Raw genomic sequence first — 22,844 nt, forward strand, 5'->3', positions numbered from 1 at the left:
TGTATCTTAGTGTGGGGTGTGTATCTCACTGTGGGGTGTGTATCTTAGTGTGGGGAGTGTATCTCACTGTGGGGTGTGTATCTTACTGTGGGGTGTGTATCTCACTGTGGGGAGTGTATCTTAGTGTGGGGTGTGTATCTCACTGTGGGGAGTGTATCTCACTGTGGGGTGTGTATCTTAGTGTGGGGTGTGTATCTCACTGTGGGGTGTGTATCTCACTGTGGGGTGTGTATCTCACTGTGGGGTGTGCATCTCACTGTGGGGAGTGTATCTCACTGTGGGGAGTGTATCTTAGTGTGGAGTGTGTATCTCACTGTGGGGAGTGTATCTTAGTGTGGGGTGTGTATCTCACTGTGGAGTGTGTATCTCACTGTGGGGTGTGTATCTCACTGTGGGGTGTGTATCTCACTGTGGAGTGTGTATCTTAGTGTGGGGTGTGTATCTCACTGTGGGGTGTGTATCTCACTGTGGAGTGTGTATCTTAGTGTGGAGTGTGTATCTTAGTGTGGAGTGTGTATCTCACTGTGGGGTGTGTATCTCACTGTGGGGTGTGTATCTCACTGTGGAGTGTGTATCTTAGTGTGGAGTGTGTATCTTAGTGTGGGGTGTTTATCTTAGTGTGGAGTGTGTATCTTAGTGTGGAGTGTGTATCTTAGTGTGGAGTGTGTATCTTAGTGTGGAGTGTGTATCTTAGTGTGGAGTGTGTATCTTAGTGTGGAGTGTGTATCTTAGTGTGGAGTGTGTATCTTAGTGTGGAGTGTTTATCTCAGTGTGGAGTGTGTATCTCACTGTGGGGTGTTTATCTCACTGTGGGGAGTGTATCTTAGTGTGGAGTGTGTATCTCACTGTGGGGTGTTTATCTCACTGTGGGGTGTGTATCTTAGTGTGGAGTGTGTATCTCACTGTGGGGTGTGTATCTTACTGTGGGGAGTGTATCTTAGTGTGGAGTGTGTATCTTAGTGCGGAGTGTGTATCTTAGTGTGGAGTGTGTATCTTAGTGTGGAGTGTGTATCTTAGTGTGGATTGTGTATCTTAGTGCGGAGTGTGTATCTTAGTGTGGAGTGTGTATCTTAGTGTGGAGTGTGTATCTCACTGTGGGGTGTTTATCTCACTGTGGGGAGTGTATCTCACTGTGGGGTGTGTATCTTAGTGTGGGGTGTTTATCTTAGTGTGGAGTGTGTATCTTAGTGTGGAGTGTGTATCTTAGTGTGGAGTGTGTATCTTAGTGTGGAGTGTGTATCTTAGTGTGGAGTGTGTATCTTACTGTGGGGTGTGTAACTTAGTGTGTGTTGAGGTTCACGTTGAAATAGCCACTGTGAGTATTTTAGTGTGAATGATGCTTTATCTTCTTGGTTCAATAACTAACCATCAGACCATAACTAACCATCAGACCATAACTACTAACCATCAGACCATAACTAACCATCAGACCATAACTACTAACCCTCAGACCATAACTAACCATCAGACCATAACTACTAACCCTCAGACCATAACTACTAACCATCAGACCATAACTACTAACCCTCAGACCATAACTAACCATCAGACCATAACTAACCATCAGACCATAACTACTAACCCTCAGACCATAACTACTAACCATCAGACCATAACTACTAACCCTCAGACCATAACTAACCATCAGACCATAACTAACCATCAGATCATAACTACTAACCATCAGACCATAACTACTAACCCTCAGACCATAACTACTAACCCTCAGACCATAACTACTAACCCTCAGACCATAACTACTAACCCTCAGACCTTAACTAACCATCAGACCATAACTACTAACCCTCAGACCATAACTACTAACCCTCAGACCATAACTACTAACCATCAGACCATAACTACTAACCCTCAGACCATAACTACTAACCCTCAGACCTTAACTAACCATCAGACCATAACTACTAACCCTCAGACCATAACTACTAACCCTCAGACCATAACTACTAACCCTCAGACCATAACTAACCATCAGACCATAACTAACCATCAGACCATAACTACTAACCCTCAGACCATAACTACTAACCCTCAGACCATAACTAACCATCAGACCATAACTAACCATCAGACCATAACTACTAACCCTCAGACCATAACTACTAACCCTCAGACCATAACTACTAACCCTCAGACCATAACTACTAACCCTCAGACCATAACTACTAACCCTCAGACCATAACTACTAACCCTCAGACCTTAACTAACCATCAGACCATAACTACTAACCCTCAGACCATAACTACTAACCCTCAGACCATAACTACTAACCATCAGACCATAACTACTAACCATCAGACCATAACTACTAACCCTCAGACCATAACTACTAACCCTCAGACCATAACTACTAACCCTCAGACCATAACTACTAACCCTCAGACCATAACTACTAACCCTCAGACCATAACTAACCATCAGACCATAACTAACCATCAGACCATAACTACTAACCCTCAGACCATAACTACTAACCCTCAGACCATAACTACTAACCATCAGACCATAACTACTAACTACATAACTACTAACCCTCAGACCATAACTATTAACCCTCAGACCATAACTACTAACCCTCAGATCATAACTACTAACCATCAGACCATAACTACCCTCAGACCATAACTACTAACCCTCAGACCATAACTACTAACCCTCAGACCATAACTACTAACCATCAGACCATAACTACTAACCATCAGACCATAACTACTAACCATCAGACCATAACTAACCATCAGACCATAACTACTAACCATCAGACCATAACTAACCATCAGACCATAACTACTAACCATCAGACCATAACTACTAACCCTCAGACCATAACTACTAACCATCAGACCATAACTACTAACCATCAGACCATAACTACTAACCCTCAGACCATAACTACTAACCCTCAGACCATAACTACTAACCCTCAGACCATAACTACTAACCCTCAGACCATAACTACTAACCCTTAGACCATAACTACTAACCCTCAGACCATAACTACTAAGCCTCAGACCATAACTACTAACCCTTAGACCATAACTACTAACCCTCAGACCTTAACTAACCATCAGACCATAACTACTAACCATCAGACCATAACTACTAACCCTCAGACCATAACTACTAACTACATAACTACTAACCCTAAGACCATAACTACTAACTACATCACTACTAACCCTCAGACCATAACTAACCATCAGACCATAACTAACCATCAGACCATAACTAACCATCAGACCATAACTACTAACCCTCAGACCATAACTACTAACCCTCAGATCATAACTATTAACCCTCAGACCATAACTACTAACCCTCAGACCATAACTAACCCTCAGACCATAACTAACCATCAGACCATAACTATTAACCATCAGACCATAACTACTAACTACATAACTACTAACCATCAGACCTTAACTAACCATCAGACCATAACTACTAACCATCAGACCATAACTATCAGACCATAACTACTAACCATCAGACCATAACAGAACCAGACCATAACTACTAACCCTCAGACCATAACTACTAACCATCAGACCATAACTACTAACCATCAGACCATAACTACTAACCATCAGACCATAACTACTAACTACATAACTACTAACCATCAGACCATAACTACTAACCCTCAGACCATAACTACTAACTACATAACTACTAACCCTCAGACCATAACTACTAACCATCAGACCATAACTACTAACCCTCAGACCATAACTACTAACCCTCAGACCATAACTACTAACCCTCAGACCATAACTACTAACCATCAGACCATAACTACTAACCCTCAGACCTTAACTAACCATCAGACCATAACTAACCCTCAGACCATAACTACTAACCATCAGACCATAACTACTAACCATCAGACCATAACTACTAACCATCAGACCATAACTACTAACCCTCAGACCATAACTACTAACCCTCAGACCATAACTACTAACCCTCAGACCATAACTACTAACCCTCAGACCATAACTACTAACTACATAACTACTGTCTCCGAACACTTACCTGTCCTGCTCTGTCCCTGTCTCCAAACACCTACCTGTCCTACTCTGTCCCTGTGTCCAAACACCTACCTGTCCTACTCTGTCCCTGTGTCCAAACACCTACCTGTCCTACTCTGTCCCTGTCTCCAAACACCTACCTGTCCTACTCTGTCCCTGTCTCCAAACACCTACCTGTCCTACTCTGTCCCTGTGTCCAAACACCTACCTGTCCTACTCTGTCCCTGTGTCCAAACACCTACCTGTCCTACTCTGTCCCTGTCTCCAAACACCTACCTGTCCTACTATGTCCCTGTGTCCTAACACCTACCTGTCCTACTCTGTCCCTGTGTCCTAACATACACCTGTCCCTCTGTCTTGCTCTGTCCCTGTCTCCAAACACACACATGTCCCTCTGTCTTGCTCTGTCCCTGTCTCCAAATACCTACTTGTCCTACTCGACTCTGTGTCCAAACACCTACCTGTCCTACTCTGTCCCTGTGTCCTAACATACACCTGTCCCTCTGTCTTGCTCTGTCCCTGTCTCCAAACACACACCTGTCCCTCTGTCTTGCTCTGTCCCTGTCTCCAAATACCTACTTGTCCTACTCGGCTCTGTGTCCAAACACCTACCTGTCCTACTCTGTCCCTGTGTCCTAACATACACCTGTCCCTCTGTCTTGCTCTGTCCCTGTCTCCAAACACACACCTGTCCCTCTGTCTTGCTCTGTCCCTGTCTCCAAATACCTACTTGTCCTACTCGGCTCTGTGTCCAAACACCTACCTGTCCTACTCTGTCCCTGTGTCCTAACACTCACTCCTGTCCCCCCAGTTCCTGCCCAACCATCCAGCTTCGAGGCAGAAGCAGAGTTGGATACTCGTATCATGTTGACCTGGCTGTGGCCTGTCCAGGACACCATCACTAAGTACGAGCTACAGTACTGGGAGGCTAACTCTGACAACAAGGTAGGAAAGACATTGAAAGAGCCTGGATCATGTCGTCCTCCTCCGTCTCTCTTGTCTCCCAATCTGTCTCTCTCCACTCGCACACTCTTTACTATTTGCAGGCTCCTCTGTTACTCAGAAGATACACGTTTCTCCTCACCAAGAATGCTGTGCCATGTCCTTTCTCTGCTCTGGATAAGAGCGTCTGCTAAATGACTTAAATGTAAATGTAAATGTTATGTGTCAGAGTAAAAGCTATGTAATAATGCATTCCCTCCTGTCCTCTCCTTCATCCCCCTCCGCTCCTCTGTGGAAGAAGTGTATAAAGCGCTGGTCATATCGACAGCCACAACAATGATTCTGTCTGAATACTTCTGAGCCGTCAGCTATAATAGTGGCTTCTCTTTTCTTCTGTTCAATCAATAGGCAAAGAAAGCAATTTAACCTCTCAACAAATGTGGACCGTTTTGAAAGGTGTTTTTGCTCTGGGTTAATATTCCGTTTTGATACACATACTGTAGCAGGGTCTTGTCCTGATTCAGGGAGGCAAAATGGCGTGTTATTTTTAGGTGTTTCACGGTTTCTCAGATATTGGTTTCATACTACAAATAAACCACTGCAGAATCAGTTTATAATACACCGAACTACAAAGAGTAGGTTAAAACACGCTATTGGGGGCTGAGTCCTAACCTGAGAATAAAACTCTTCAACTCAGACTTGTAAATGTTTGTTGTTAATGGGAGATTAGTAATGCTTTGTGTATTAGACTTACTAGAATGATTTAATAAAAATATCTCCCTCTTATCAGATCCACGTGACTTTTAATCCTGCGGGGTCATACGCCGTGGAGGGTCTGAAGCCCGACACCCTGTACCGTTTCTCCCTGGCAGCCCGCTCCGAGTTCGGCCTGGGAGTCTACACACAGCCCATAGAGGCTCGCACCGCCCAGTCCAGTGAGTACACACTCCTTCCCTCTCTCTCTCTCTCTTTGTCCCTTTCCGTATTTTCCACTAACCCAGGAGAATCACCTCCACCTCATGTGTCAGTTGCCCAGCAGCTGTTTCAAACTACACAGTTACGATCCCACCACCTGTTCCTGCTCGTCCTCCACTTCCTCATTCTCTTCAATTCTTTCACTTGCTGACCTGCAGTTGGTCCCAAACAGCCACGATACCACTCCCACTCTTCTGATTTCCCTGGTCTCAGGGTTTTCTACCATACTAACCCTCCTTCCTGTGTGGGAGAGAGGGAGCCACTGTATTGAGGCTGGGGCCAGCTTGGGCCAAGTGCATTACTGAGGTACTCTAGGGATAAAGGTTAAGGTGTGTTCAGTGTTCTCTGTGTGTTCAGTGTTCTCTGTGTGTTCAGTGTTCTGTGTGTTCAGTGTTCTCTCTGTGTACAGTGTTCTCTGTGTGTTCAGTGTTCTCTGTGTGTTCAGTGTTCTGTGTGTTCAGTGTTCTCTGTGTGTTCAGTGTTCTGTGTGTTCAGTGTTCTCTCTGTGTACAGTGTTCTCTGTGTGTTCAGTGTTCTCTGTGTGTTCAGTGTTCTGTGTGTTCAGTGTTCTCTGTGTGTTCAGTGTTCTGTGTGTTCAGTGTTCTCTGTGTGTTCAGTGTTCTGTGTGTTCAGTGTTCTCTGTGTGTTCTGTGTTCTTTGTGTGTTCAGTGTTATCTGTGTGTTCAGTGTTATCTGTGTGTTCAGTGTTCTCTGTGTGTTGTGTTCTGTGTTCTCTGTGTGTTCAGTTTTCTCTGTGTGTTCTGTGTTCTTTGTGTGTTCAGTTTTCTCTGTGTGTTCAGTGTTCTCTGTGTGTTCAGTGTTCTCTGTGTGTTGTGTTCAGTTCTCTGTGTGTTCAGTTTTCTCTGTGTGTTCAGTGTTCTCTGTGTGTTCTTTGTTCTCTGTGTGTTCAGTGTTCTCTGTGTGTTCAGTGTTCTCTGTGTGTTGTGTTCAGTGTTCTCTGTGTGTTCTGTGTTCTCTGTGTGTTCAGTGTTCTCTGTGGGTTCAGTGTTCTCTGTGTGTGCAGTTTTCTCTGTGTGTTCAGTTCTCTGTGTGTTCAGTTCTCTGTGTGTTCAGTTTTCTCTGTGTTCTTTGTGTGTTCTTTGTGTGTTCAGCGTTCTCTGTGTGTTCAGTGTTCTCTGTGTGTTCTGTGTTCTTTGTGTGTTCAGTGTTCTCTGTGTGTTCTGTGTTCTTTGTGTGTTCTTTGTGTGTTCAGTGTTCTCTGTGTGTTCAGTGTTCTCTGTGTGTTCAGTGTTCTCTGTGTGTTCAGTGTTCTTTGTGTGTTCAGTGTTCTCTGTGTGTTCAGTGTTCTTTGTGTGTTCAGTGTTCTCTGTGTGTTCAGTGTGCCCCCTGCATAAGCCAATCTATTTATTTCTATATAATTTGGTTTATTATGAGTATGTGATGTGGTTTGTGATCTTTGATTTTAAGAACAAGAGCAATGAACAACCGGTTAAGAAATGTCTAGACGTGACAATCAGTAGTCAAGTCAGGAGGTAGAGGAGGAAGGAGCGGAGGAGGAGGGAGAGGAGGGGTAAGGAGTGGAGGAGGAGGAAGGAGTGGAGGAGGAGGGAGAGGAGGAGAGAAGAGGAGGGGGAGGGAGAGGAGAAAAAGGAGAGAAGAGGAGGGGGAGGGAGAGGAGGAAGGAGCGGAAGAGGAGGGGAAGGAGGGAGAGGAGGAGGGGGAGGGAGGTCTACCGCTTCCTGTTTCTCTGTTCCGTTTTACTCTCTCTTTCTCTCTCTCTCTCTGTCTCTCTCTCTCTCTCTCTCTCTCTCTCTCTCTCTCTCTCTCTCTCTCTCTCTCTCTCTCTCTCTCTCTCTCTCTCTGTCTCTCTCTTCTCTTTCTCTCTCTCTCTCTCTCTCTCTCTCTCTCTCTCTCTCTCTCTCTCTCTCTCTCTCTCTCTGTCTCTCTGTCTCTCTCTCTCTTTCTCTCTCTCTCTCTCTCTCTCTTTTCTCTCTCTCTCTCTGTCTCTCTCTCTCTGTCTCTCGCTGTCTCTTTCTCTCCCCAGTCTTTTTCTCCTCCTCTCCTTCTTAGGCCTCTTTGATCTTACAGTTGTCTTGTCAGACACGCTCTCACAAACACACACACACACACACACACACAGCTAAAGTTGTTTTCATTTTTCATTCATCGTGTTACCCTTCTCTGTCACCATGGTCCTCAGGGTCTTTGTAGTGGGTTAGATTCTCTCTCTCTGCTCTGGGCAGTTTTAAGACCACCTGGTGAAAGCCTCCTCTTCCCAGCCAGCCCAGCGCCCGATACCCAGCGCCTGATGCCCGGCGCCTGAGAGTCCTCTATTTATTCAGGGATGTTTCATCTCATACAGCTCTGGGGATTATTTGTAAAGAAAATAAATATTCTACTTCCTGTTGACATTCATTGCTCTAGTTGTTAAAAGGACAGCAACATCCCCCCCGACCCCTGACCCCCGGCTTATCTTTTCTCCCATCCTTTCTTCTGTATTGTTTCTTCTACTATGTTATCAACCTGAGTACTGTAGGTGCATGTGGTCGTTGTGTTTGGTATTCGGGTGTCCTGTTTTCATTGTGATCCCCTAGCCAGATGTTGTGACTATGCCTCTGGACTGTGGAGAGTTGGTTAATGTCATTTATTAGGTTTTCTGCTAGAGATGGAAAGATAAAACATACTGTTTTCACTGAACTGGAAAAATTTGAGGAGCACTTTACATTACAGCTCGTTAACATGGGGCAGAGACCCAAAAGGGCGGTTTGTTGTCCCACAATCCCCAGCGTCGTCCGGGTTTGACCTGGGTAGGCCGTCATTGTAAATAAGAATTTGTTCTTAACTGACTTGCCTTATTAAATAAAGGTTAAATGATTATATATATATTTATTTATTTTTAAATTACAGTTATATCCATTCCCCATAAGCCTGTCATGTGGCTGTTTCCTGCTGCTCTAGGCGCTAACAAAGCCCAGTTCACAATCAGAAGTTTCTTTATTGAATAAAAAGATTTGCACCCAAGATTTGACATTCGTTGACCAGGAGTGTAGTTGAGATGATAGGAAGGGATTGGTGGGAAACTACTTATTTAGATATATTTTTTGTAACCTTTATTTAACTAGGCAAGTCAGTTAACTTCTTGCGTCGAGCCATCCCAGATCCGGTATCGTGACTACAGCCTCAAGCTCATTACCATAACTCAACGTTAACTATTCATGAAAATCGCAAATTAAATGAAATTAATCTATTTGCTCTCAAGCTTAGCCTTTTGTTAACAACACTGTCATCTCAGATTTTCAAAATATGCTTCTCAACCATTGCAAAACAAGCATTTGTGTAACAGTATTGATGGCTAACGTAGCATTTAGCGTAGCATTTAGCGTTAGCATTCAGCATGCAACATTTTCCACAAAAACCATAAAAGCATTCAAATAAAATCATTTACCTTTGAAGAACTTCAGATGTTTTCAATGAGGAGACTCTGTTAGATAGCAAATGTTCCGTTTTTACAAAAAATATTATTTGTGTCGACTAATCGCTCCGTTTTGTTCATCGCGTTTTGGTAAGGAAAAAAAATAAGTCATTAAAACGCGAACTTTTTTCCAAATTAACTCCATAATATCGACAGAAACATGGCAAACGATGTTTAGAATCAATCCTCAAGGTGTTTTTCACATATCTATCGACGATAAAAATCCATCGTGGCATTTTACTTTCTGTTCTGAAGAAATGGAACGCACATGGACCTACAGATTACGCACACAGGACACCGGGCGGGACACCAGGTAAATGTAGTCTCTTATGGTCAATCTTCCAATGATATGCCTACAAACACGTCACAATGCTGCAGACACCTCGGGAATATACAGAAAGCGCAGGCTCATTCCTGGCGCATTCACAGCCATATAAAGAGACATTGGAACACAGCGCCTTCAGAATCCGGGGCATTTCCTGTATGAAACATCATCTTGGTTTCTCCTGTTGCATTAGTTCTGGGGCACGCACAGATAATATCTTTGCAGTTTTGGAGACGTCAGAGTTGTGTCTTTCCAAGGCTGTCAATTCCATGCATAGTCGAGCATCTTGTCGTGACAAAATATTGCGCTTAAAACGGGCACGTCTTTTTATCCAATAATGACACAGCGCCCCTATAGGTTCAAGAGGTTAAGAACAAATTATTATTTTACAATGACGGGCCTACACCTGTAACTACTATTGGTAACTAATGGTAATTACAGGAGATGACCTAGTTATTACGTTATTACCACGCAATTACAGTGGTTCCTCCTTCTAAAAGTTGCGTTTTTACACCCGCGGGACTCAGCGTCGCGGCTTCATTGCTCCAGATCACCACAAGGGGGAGTTAGAGTACTCAATTTGACGCCAGCCACCCTTCTCTGGTGGCTTTCTTCAGACTTCAACAAAGATGGCTGACAAAACATTACGGGGGAAACAGATGTAAGTAGTTATAACGTCATAATGAGTCAAGCTAAACATTTACAGAGAGGAATATGTTAGTTAATGTTAGAGACAAACGATTGTGCATATATTCCATTTATAAAAATCGCAAATTAGCAAGTTAACTGACTTGCTAACATTAGCCAGCTAGCTAGCTGGTGTTATGACATGAGAACAGTATGACATTGTAATTCGGGTTGTTTTAATGTTTTAGGGATTCCTGAGAAAACCAGCAAACCAGGCTGTCATCTTGAGAAACAGTGGATTTAAAGAATCTAGCTAGCTAAAGCATTTACTGCAAATTAAATGTACAATTGTGTAAGCTTGCCTTGCCTTGTCATGCAGCGGAAGTAACATAGCTAACGTTAGCTCACTATTTACTTGCTTATTGTGTAGTGGAGGATAAAAAATAACTGTATGCCTATGGATGTGTAGCTAGCTACAGTATGTAGCCGGTCTGTGTGCCTATGGATGTGTAGCTAGCTACAGTATGTAGCCGGTCTGTGTATGGACCCTAAAACGTTAGGTTCTGAACAAATATTCATACCAATCTATGAACCTCAGCTATCATAGTTGTTGTATCAACTTCAAGTGTGAATGGCATTAATGAAGCCTATGGATTGAGTAGAATATAATAACTTTATTGTGCCAAGGATGCAAGTCCTTTATACACATATACTGTAGTTATTCCCACGCGTGAGATCCCCCACATTGTAGCCTGTACATTGAATATATTCATTGATCATGTACTCTTCCTTGGCAAATAAAGGTGTGGTTCAGGTATGAATCTCTATGAGACATTCTTTTTCAGTCATTATCCAATACCAGGTATATCAAACTCCATTCTTTGAATGATGCTGTGTCTGCATGTATGTATTACAGATATACACTTCAGTGTTTACCACTCTGGACAAAAGAACGAGTCAAAATTCACCAAAGGCTGAAAAAACGGCTTACGAACGTTGTCTAAGCTGGAACACTAGCGTGAGCCAATAGCAAATGAATAGAATGGAACGTTGTCTAAGCTAGAACACTAGAACACTAGCGAGCCCATAGCAAATGAATAGAATGGAACGTTGTCTAAGCTAGAACACTAGCGCGAGCCCATAGCAAATGAATAGAATGGAACGTTGTCTAAGCTAGAACACTAGCGCGAGCCCATAGCAAATGAATAGAATGGAACGTTGTCTAAGCTAGAACACTAGCGCGAGCCCATAGCAAATGAATAGAATGGAATGTTGTCTAAGCTAGAACACTAGCGTGAGCCAATAGCAAATGAATAGCATGGAACGTTGTCTAAGCTAGAACACTAGCCCGAGCCCATACCAAATGAATAGAATGGAACATTGTCTAAGCTAGAACACTAGCCCGAGCCCATAGCAAATTAATAGAATGGAACGTTGTCTAAGCTGGAACACTAGAACACTAGCCCGAGCCCATAGCAAATGAATAGAACGGAACATTGTCTAAGCTAGAACACTAGAACACTAGCCCGAGCCCATAGCAAATTAATAGAATGGAACGTTGTCTAAGCTGGAACACTAGAACACTAGCGCGAGCCCATAGCAAATGAATAGAATGGAACGTTCACAGAGCCTGTTTTGACTGGAGTGATGCTTACAATTCCATTTGGCCTAAATGGCACAAAATAAATATTAATTTTATGTTACCACTACACTCTGTTCGTCGGACGAAACTGGGAAAAAAACAACTTGTGTTGGAAGTAAATATCCGCACCTCGATGGTATCAACTGTGCTTATGTCTGCGTAATGACAAAGTAGGGAAAAAATAAAAACTTCTGATAAATGAGCACTAGCGCCCAGACTTACAAATGAATAGAGGAACATTGTCCTGATTTTAACATTGGTGCCCGACTTGAAGAAAATTAAATATAATGTGAGATATTTGGCTGGAACATAGAACACTATGCCTCTCCATAGGAAAACAATGAACGGAACATTGTTCTAAGGGAACACTAGAACACTTGGGGCTAGCATTTGAAACAACCAAGCTAGCTGCTCAGGCTTACATACTTAGAAAGAGGAGATTCCCGTGATTAAAATGGCGTCCGACTTGAAAAAAACGAAATATACACATTGCGAGATATTTGGCCAAATTGACAGACATGCCTATATTTCCCCCATAGGAAACAATGGGAAGACCGCAGAGTTACAATATAATTATTTGTTGTTTACATTTTAACTATAAAACAACGTGAGCAGGTCTCATTGCCAACAATAGCGAAGCAGGCATTGTGACGTTGAACAATAAGCTGGGAATAGAACGTTTGGAAAGCGAGTTGGTGGCACGGTGCTCAATATAACTAATAGGAGCTGGCAGGGTGAAAAATGCACAAAAATAAGGCCTGTTTTTTCACTATTACGGCAAAAAGATGGCAAGCAGCTGGGAAATATGGCCATATTATGAAACTGGGCTACACAGCGGACGCAATGAGCTAGTTATTATCAGAAAATAACGTTGTTAAAAAATTAATGTGTTATTACCAGCCTACTATCTAAGACGGATTTCAGAGCACTCTCGTCTGAGTGTACCAGAGCGCAGAACAATTCATTTACGAGCCCTCAATATGGCCGGTGTCAGTAAACGTCGGGGAAAAAAGCGTAATTAAATTGTTTCCAGCACAGTTAGTCACCAATGCTCTGGTTAACATGAAAACTACCATACCAGCTCAACTAGGGCAAGTAAAATGGTCCGAGTGGTCTCATTTGTGTCTGGAAGTAGCTAGCCAACGTTAGCTTGGGTGCTTGACTGCCGTTGTAAGGCCAGAACGCTCAAATCAACCCTACTCCTCGGCCCGAACGTCCAGTGTGCGCTCTGAGAGCGAAGCGTATTTACAAACTGACAATCTGACAATGCTCTGAATTTATGAGCGTCACGTTGTACAGTGTTATTACCAGGTTTTTCATTACCAAATTAATTAAGCAAGTACCAGTCAAACGTTTGGACACACCTACTCATTCCACGATTTTCTTTATTTTTAAAATGTTCTACATTGTAGAATTAATTGTGAAGACATCACAACTATGACATAACGCCGGTCTCCAGCTTGCCCTTCATTCTGTAGTACAGACATTATTACCATGTTATTACCACGTTATTACCACGTTGTTACCACGTTATTACCACGTTATTACCACGTTGTTACCAGGTTATTACCACGTTATTACCACATTACCAGGTTATTACCACCAGGTTATTACCACGCGTTATTACCACGTTATTACCACGTTACCAGGTTATTACCACGTTACCAGGTTATTACCACGTTACCAGGTTATTACCACGTTATTACCACGGTATTACCACATTACCAGGCTATTACCAGGTTATTACCACATTACCAGGTTATTACCACGTTACCATGTTATTACCACGTTATTACCACGTTATTACCACGCGTTATTACCACGTTACCAGGTTATTACCACGTTACCAGGTTAACCACGCGTTATTACCATTGCCGTTATTACCGGGTTATTACCAGGTTATTACCACGTTATTACCAGGTTATTACCACGTTACCACGTTATTACCACGTTATTACCAGGTTATTACCACGTTACCAGGTTGTTACCACGTTACCACGTTACCGGGTTATTACCACGTTACCAGGTTATTACCACGTTATTACCAGGTTATTACCACGTTATTACCAGGTTATTACCACGTTACCAGGTTATTACCACGTTATTACCACGTTACCAGGTTATTACCACATTATTACCAGGTTATTACCACGTTACCAGGTTATTACCACGTTATTACCACGTTATTGCCACGTTACCAGGTTATTACCACGTTATTACCACGTTACCAGGTTATTACCACGTTATTACCACGTTACCAGGTTATTACCACGTTACCACGTTATTGCCACGTTACCAGGTTATTACCACGTTATTGCCACGTTGTTACCAGGTTATTACCACGTTGTTACCAGGTTATTACCACGTTATTGCCACGTTACCAGGTTATTACCACGTTATTACCACGTTATTACCACGTTATTACCACGTTACCAGGTTATTACCACGTTATTACCACGTTATTACCATGTTGTTACCAGGTTATTACCACGTTATTGCCACGTTACCAGGTTATTACCACGTTATTACCACGTTATTACCACGTTACCAGGTTATTACCAGGTTATTACCACGTTACCAGGTTATTACCACGTTATTACCACGTTATTACCACGTTATTACCACGTTACCAGGTTATTACCACGTTACCAGGTTATTACCACGTTATTACCACGTTATTACCACGTTACCAGGTTATTACCACATTATTACCACGTTATTACCAGGTTATTACCACGCTATTACCACGTTATTACCACGTTACCAGGTTATTACCACATTATTACCACGTTATTACCATGTTATTACCAGGTTATTACCACGTTATTACCACGTTGTTACCAGGTTATTACCACGTTATTACCACGTTATTACCAGGTTACCAGGTTATTACCACATTATTACCACGTTATTACCAGGTTATTACCACGTTATTACCACGTTATTACCATGTTATTACCGAGCTGTAATGTAAAGTGCTACCGAGGTCGGTGGGTGTGTGAAACCTGGTATATCTCTTAGCTGACACTACTTAGAGGACTGACAAACGCCAACCACTGTCATCAAGCTCAGGGTTACGGTGACAGTGTTAACACACCAGGGGGTTGCATTAGCTTTCAGAAATCTGAAGTGCAATGCTATTTGGCTAGCAGCCACACATTTTCTAAGAAAATGAGCCTCAGGAGGCTGAAGAAATTCGGCTTGTCACCAAAAGCACTCACAAACTTCTACAGATGCACAATCGAGAGCATCCTGGCGGGCTGTATCACCGCCTGGTACGGCAACTGCTCCGCCTCAACCGGAAGGGAGGCTCTCCAGAGGGTAGTGAGGTCTGCACAACGCATCACCGGGGGCAAACTACCTGCCCTCCAGGACACCTACACCACCCGATGTTACAGGAAGGCCATAAAGATCATCAAGGACATCAACCACCCAAACCACTGCCTGTTCACCCCAGCTATCATCCAGAAGGCCCGAGGTCAGTACAGGTGCATCAAAGGAGCTGGGACCGAGAGAATGAAAAACAGCTTCTATCTCAAGGCCATCAGACTGTTAAACAGCAATCAAGAGTTTTGGAGAGAAAAGAAAGAAGGGATACTAACATTGAGTGGCTGCTGCCAACACACTGTCATTGACACTGACCCAACTCCAGCCACTTTAATAATGGGAATTGATGGGAAATGATGTAAATATATCACTAGCCACTTTAAACAATGCTACCTTATATAATGTTACTTACCCTACACTATTCATCTCATATGCATATGTATATACTGTACTCTAGATCATCGACTGCATTCTTATGTCACTAGCCACTTTAACTATGCCACTTTGTTTACTTTGTCTACATACTCATCTCATATGTATATACTGTACTCGATACCATCTACTGTATGCTGCTCTGTACCATCACTCATTCATATATCCTTATGTACATATTCTTTATCCCCTTACACTGTGTATAAGACAGTAGTTTTGGAATTGTTAGTTAGATTACTTGTTGGTTATCACTGCATTGTCGGAACTAGAAGCACAAGCATTTCGCTACACTCGCATTAACATCTGCTACCCATGTGTATGTGACAAATAAAATTTGATTTGATTTGATTTATTTGGCCAGCAGCCACATGATGCATGGCCATCAGAATGTTTATCATAGGGAGTAAGTAGCTGGCTACATTTCTTAATGTTGTGCTTCAAGTTAATGTTGCATTGTAACTTCCTATCGGAGAAACTACACGGGACGGACACATCAGGCATAGGTGATCGGATCTGCTGATAGAATGGCTGTTTGTGAATGCGGGAGTTTGATTGGTCAAGACGAGTGCAAAGATATTTTATCGGAGTGGAGAAGAGCAACTTTTTACGTGATCGATTCTGAATGAACCGTGACTGAAGCCAAGCAGAAGTTGCGATAAGAAGCATTTTAGACCTGCGTTTACAAAACAAAGCAAGATATTTTTTTCTGCGTTAAATTTTTTTTTATTTCCCTTTCTGTGCGAGACATGCAGAATCCTGGGTTATTGCGACCTCTGCACTCTCACACAGCCATGTCTCTTACATCCCTCATAGAGACGAGAATACAGAATACAGCTGAGGGCACAGTGATCAGTCCACCAATGTGCCACACACACACACCTTATTTACATATATCTACATATAAAAACAGACATAGTTATTATATATCTGATTGAACCAATCTCTCAGTCCAGAGTCTGTAGCCCCTCCCTTCCCATCATTGGTTATGTTATTTTAGTTGGGTTATTATTTTAGCTTGATGCCTCCCTCCCCTGCTCGTTCCCTCCCTCCCCCCCTTTACAGCCCCCTCCGCCCCCCCTCAGGAGGTGCACCTGTCCAGTATAAGCTCCACCTCCCTCAAGGTGAGTTGGGTGGCTCCACCCGCCGCGTCCCGCCACGGCGCCATCGTGGCGTACACCGTCAGCTACCAGTCCACCGGCAGCGCCAGCGAGGACCCCGAGCGCCACGATGTGTCGGAGATCGGAGCGGACGCCTCTAGTTATGTGCTGGAGGGCCTGGAGAAGTGGACAGAGTACCAGGTGTGGGTTAGAGCGCACACTGATGTGGGCCCGGGCCCAGAGAGCGCTCCGGTCAGGATCAAAACTAAAGAGGACGGTAGGTTCTGGTTCTGGGTTGTACCGTCGTCCTCCCTGGGTGAAGCTCTTCTACTCCGACTGACTCCTCCTCCTTCCGTCCGTCTCTTTGGCTTTCCTGCCGGCATCTTCCCTTCTCTATTTGTCCCTTGTCTTTAACCGTTTCTGGTCTCTACTGGTTTCTGCTGGTCTCTACTGGTTTCTGCTGGTCTCTGCTAGTTTCAGCTGGTCTCTACTGGTTTCTGCTTGTCTCTACTGGTTTCTACTGGTTTCTGCTGGTTTCAGCTGGTCTCTACTGGTTTCTGCTTGTCTCTACTGGTTTCTGCTGGTCTCTGCTGGTTTCTGCTGGTCCCTGCTGGTTTCTGCTGGTCTCTACTGGTTTCTGCTGGTCTCTACTGGTTTCTGCTAGTTTCAGCTGGTCTCTACCGGTTTCTGCTGGTCTTCTGCTGGTCTCTACTGGTTTCTGCTGGTCTCTACTGGTTTCTGCTAGTTTCAGCTGGTATCTACTGGTTTCTGCTGGTCTCTACTGGTTTCTGCTGGTCTCTACTGGTTTATGCTGGTCTCTGTTGGTCTCTACTGGTTTCTGCTGGTCTCTACTGGTTTATGCTGGTTTATGCTGTCATCTTCTGGTCTCTACTGGTTTCTGTTGGTCTCTACTGGTTTCTGCTGGTCTCTACTGGTTTCTGCTGATCTCTACTGGTTTCCATTCGTCTTTACTGGTTTCTACTATTTTCTACTGGTTTGTCTGTCTCGACTTGTCTCTACTGATTTATGCTATTTTTGACAGGTCACTATTGGTCTCTACTGGTCTATACTGATTTCTACTGGTCTCTTCTGGTATCTACTTGTTTCTACTGGTATCTTCTGGTATCTACTTGTTTCTACTGGTCTCTATTGGTATTAACTGGTTTTACAAGTTTCTACTGGTCTCTTCTTGTTTATATGTGTCACTTCTGGTTTCTACTACAGGTACGGCTGCACATCTCTTCTTCCTGTACTCTCTATACTGGTGATCTCTCTATTCTCTCTATACTGGTGATCTCTCTCTTCTCTCTATACTGGTGATCTCTCTCTTCTCTCTATACTGGTGATCTCTCTATACTGGTGATCTCTCTCTTCTCTATACTGGTGATCTCTCTCTTCTCTATATACTGGTGATCTCTCTCTTCTCTATACTGGTGATCTCTCTATACTGGTGATCTCTCTCTTCTCTCTATACTGGTGATCTCTCTATACTGGTGATCTCTCTCTTCTCTATACTGGTGATCTCTCTCTTCTCTATATACTGGTGATCTCTCTCTCCTCTCTATACTGGTGATCTCTCTCTTCTCTCTATACTGGTGATCTCTCTTCTCTCTATACTAGTGATCTCTCTTCTCTATATACTGGTGATCTCTCTCTCCTCTCTATACTGGTGATCTCTCTCTCCTCTCTATACTGGTGATCTCTCTCTCCTCTCTATACTGGTGATCTCTCTATTATCTCTATACTGGTGATCTCTCTCTTCTCTATATACTGGTGATCTCTCTCTCTTCTCTCTATACTGGTGATCTCTCTCTCTTCTCTCTATACTGGTGATCTCTCTCTTCTCTCTATACTGGTGATCTCTCTCTCTCTCTCTATACTGGTGATCTCTCTCTCTCTCTATACTGGTGATCTCTCTCTCTTCTCTCTATACTGGTGATCTCTCTCTTCTCTCTATACTGGTGATCTCTCTCTCTTCTCTATACTGGTGATCTCTCTCTTCTCTCTATACTGGTGATCTCTCGTCTCTATACTGGTGATCTCTCTCTCTTCTCTCTATACTGGTGATCTCTCTCTTCTCTATACTGGTGATCTCTCTCTCCTCTCTATACTGGTGATCTCTCTCTCCTCTCTATACTGGTGATCTCTCTTCTCTCCTCTCTATACTGGTGATCTCTCTCTTCTCTCTATACTGGTGATCTCTCTCTCTCCTCTCTATACTGGTGATCTCTCTTCTCTCTATACTGGTGATCTCTCTCTTCTCTCTATACTGGTGATCTCTCTCTCTCTCTCTATACTGGTGATCTCTCTCTCTTCTCTCTATACTGGTGATCTCTCTCCTCTCTATACTGGTGATCTCTCTCTTCTCTCTATACTGGTGATCTCTCTCTCTCTATACTGGTGATCTCTCTCTCTTCTCTCTATACTGGTGATCTCTCTTCTCTCTATACTGGTGATCTCTCTATACTGGTGATCTCTCTCTTCTCTCTATACTGGTGATCTCTCTCTTCTCTCTATACTGGTGATCTCTCTCTTCTCTCTATACTGGTGATCTCTCTTGTCTCTCTATACTGGTGATCTCTCTCTTCTCTCTATACTGGTGATCTCTCTTGTCTCTATACTGGTGATCTCTCTTCTCTCTCTATACTGGTGATCTCTCTGGTGATCTCTTCTATACTGGTGATCTCTCTCTTCTCTCTATACTGGTGATCTCTCTCTTCTCTCTATACTGGTGATCTCTCTTGTCTCTCTATACTGGTGATCTCTCTTGTCTCTCTATACTGGTGATCTCTCTCTTCTCTTCTCTCTATACTGGTGATCTCTCTCTTCTCTTCTCTCTATACTGGTGATCTCTCTCTTCTCTCTATACTGGTGATCTCTCTCTTCTCTCTATACTGGTGATCTCTCTTGTCTCTCTATACTGGTGATCTCTCTCTTCTCTCTATACTGGTGATCTCGCTCTCTTCTCTCTATACTGGTGATCTCTCTTGTCTCTCTATACTGGTGATCTCTCTTGTCTCTCTATACTGGTGATCTCTCTCTTCTCTTCTCTCTATACTGGTGATCTCTCTTGTCTCTCTATACTGGTGAACTCTCTCTTCTCTTCTCTCTATACTGGTGATCTCTCTCTTCTCTCTATACTGGTGATTTCTCTCTCTTCTCTATACTGGTGATCTCTCTCTTCTCTATACTGGTGATCTCTCTCTCCTCTCTATACTGGTGATCTCTCTCTCTTCTCTCTATACTGGTGATCTCTATCTCTTCTCTCTATACTCATATCTCTTCCTTCTGGTCCTCTCTCTGTGTTGACCTTCCTCAGTGACTTTCAGACTTGCTATCCAGGGTTAAGGCTCATCACCCTCAACACCAACTCTTTTTTATGACTTCATCCCTTCTCTCTCTGTCTTCTTCGTCCTGTGGTTCTGTCCTCGTGCATAGTTCACGTCTGGCTCTCCCTCTGAGCCCTGGAAACTGGAACACAACACACTTAGTCACGTCTCCTTTTCCCACTTCTTTATTTTGTTCGGAGCGTGATGGAGTGTTCCTAGGAGGCAACTCTCTATAATTAATGTGTTTGAAGTTGCAGCTACACAGCTCATTGCTGTAATTAGAGGTTTTACACACACACACACACACTAGGCTGGCGGTAACGAGGCATCCTATGGGCAGCAGTCAGATCTTTACGCATTCCTCTGTGGATTTAGCCGCATTTTTAAAACCTCTTGAATGTTATGGCAACATTTTGATTTACGCCTAAATAGACATACCCAAAAGCACTCGTTTTTCTTGAGATTGCCATAAACAATAACTAGTAATGCTGCATAGTTCCAGAAAGGTCTGGAACTCACCTTTTTGGTAAAACAAAAAAAAAAAGTTCTACATTACTGAGGTGTATTCACTTTTGAGGACACAAGCTCATGTACAGCGTACAAATATTAGGACAATTTAAAAAAAAGGAATATTGGATTTGTTCCTGTTCCTGTTCCTGTTCAACAGTAGTGGGGGAATATGCCACCTTTTGAAATGACTAAAATGCTTTTTAAATATAGGAACAATCAAATGATAGACACATTTAGAACCCGGCCACATCAAAACGCGTCATTACCACATGGATTCAGTCTTATGGAGCAACATTTGAAATGGTGTTTTTTTAACATTGGATAAAAGTAGAGACTCAGAGATAGATAATAGTACATCAAACACTGCAGTTGAGGAACAATGAAAAAGTAATTCTGCTTTGAAAGTTGATAAACTTGTAACCCCACGTCAACAACCAAAGATTTCAAGACTAAAAGTGGTGAAAGTACAAGCAAAAAAGTAGTGGTAAAAATACACCTTATCTAGTCCTTGTCCTTTATCCTAATCTGACTTTGGTGCAGGTCAGGTTGTTCTTCACATTACCATCTCTGGTAAACACACACTATATCAAGTACAATCAACGTTTATTTGTCACATAGAGTGTAGAGGCGGCAGGGTAGCCTAGTGGTTAGAGTGTGGAGGTGGCAGGTAGCCTAGTGGTTAGAGTGTGGAGGTGGCAGGTAGCCTAGTGGTTAGAGTGCGGAGGCGGTAGGGTAGCCTAGTGGTTAGAGTGTAGGGGCGGCAGGGTAGTCTAGTGGTTAGAGTGTGGAGGCAGTAGGGTAGCCTAGTGGTTAGAGTGTAGAGGCGGTAGGGTAGCCTAGTGGTTAGAGTGTGGAGGCAGTAGGGTAGCCTAGTGGTTAGAGTGTAGGGGCGGCAGGGTAGCCTAGTGGTTAGAGTGTAGAGGCGGCATGTAGCCTAGTGGTTAGAGTGTAGAGGTGGCAGGGTAGCCAAGTGGTTAGAGTGTAGGGGCGGCAGGGTAGCCTAGTGGTTAGAGTGTAGGGGCGGCAGGGTAGCCTAGTGGTTAGAGTGTAGAGGCGGCAGGTAGCCTAGTGGTTAGAGTGTAGGGGCGGCAGGGTAGCCTAGTGGTTAGAGTGTGGAGGCAGTAGGGTAGCCTAGTGGTTAGAGTGTAGGGGCGGCAGGGTAGCCTAGTGGTTAGAGTGTAGAGGCGGCATGTAGCCTAGTGGTTAGAGTGTAGAGGTGGCAGGGTAGCCAAGTGGTTAGAGTGTAGGGGCGGCAGGGTAGCCTAGTGGTTAGAGTGTAGGGGCGGCAGGGTAGCCTAGTGGTTAGAGTGTAGGGGCGGCAGGGTAGCCTAGTGGTTAGAGTGTAGAGGTGGCAGGGTAGCCTAGTGGTTAGAGTGTAGAGGCGGCAGGGTAGCCTAGTGGTTAGAGTGTAGAGGTGGCAGGTAGCCTAGTGGTTAGAGTGTAGGGGCGGCAGGGTAGCCTAGTGGTTAGAGTGTAGAGGCGGCAGGTAGCCTAGTGGTTAGAGTGTAGGGGCGCCAGGGTAGCCTAGTGGTTAGAGTGTAGAGGTGGCAGGGTAGCCTAGTGGTTAGAGTGTAGAGGCGGCAGGTAGCCTAGTGGTTAGAGTGTAGGGGTGGCAGGGTAGCCTAGTGGTTAGAGTGTAGAGGTGGCAGGGTAGCCTAGTGGTTAGAGTGTAGAGGCGGCAGGGTAGCCTAGTGGTTAGAGTGTAGACGTGGCAGGGTAGCCTAGTGGTTAGAGTGTAGAGGCGGCAGGGTAGCCTAGTGGTTAGAGCGTTGGACTAGTAACTGGAAGGTTGCAAGTTCAAACCCCCGAGCTGACAAGGTACAAATCTGTCGTTCTGCCCCTGAACAGGCAGTTAACCCACTGTTCCTAGGCCGTCATTGAAAATAAGAATTTGTTCTTAACTGACTTGCCTGGTTAAATAATTGAGAGCAGTAGCACCTGCTTTTGTAGTTCTCCATGGCAACGTTATATCTTAAAGAAGCTTGGCTAACCAATCCGAACTCATCTCTCGTTCAACACGTCCATTAGCTCAGCCAATCATGGCTAGCTGGTAAGTTCCTGTCTTTTTCCTTGGCTAAACCAACTAGACTCGTAATTTAAACGTTTTATTCATATTTACAGATGGCGTAAGAGTTTGTTATTAATAAGGCACGTG

The 22,844-nt window shown here is 43.7% G+C and overlaps 1 protein-coding gene across 5 annotated transcripts in view; it reads left to right on the forward strand.

Annotated features, from left to right (window-relative positions):
• The window catches only part of LOC115124740 (receptor-type tyrosine-protein phosphatase F), a 460,456-nt gene that overhangs the window by 314,000 nt on the left and 123,612 nt on the right, over window positions 1-22,844 (forward strand). For all 5 annotated transcript variants that reach the window (XM_065013771.1, XM_065013769.1, XM_065013773.1 and 2 more), the window contains 3 exons: window positions 4,862-4,995; window positions 5,783-5,927; window positions 16,816-17,127. In XM_065013771.1, coding sequence (XP_064869843.1) covers window positions 4,862-4,995; window positions 5,783-5,927; window positions 16,816-17,127 — 591 coding nt within the window. The remainder of the gene's footprint in view (window positions 1-4,861; window positions 4,996-5,782; window positions 5,928-16,815; window positions 17,128-22,844) is intronic.

This window comes from Oncorhynchus nerka, linkage group LG9b (genome assembly GCF_034236695.1).
Source record: "Oncorhynchus nerka isolate Pitt River linkage group LG9b, Oner_Uvic_2.0, whole genome shotgun sequence".
NCBI classification, from domain to species: Eukaryota; Metazoa; Chordata; class Actinopteri; order Salmoniformes; family Salmonidae; genus Oncorhynchus; species Oncorhynchus nerka.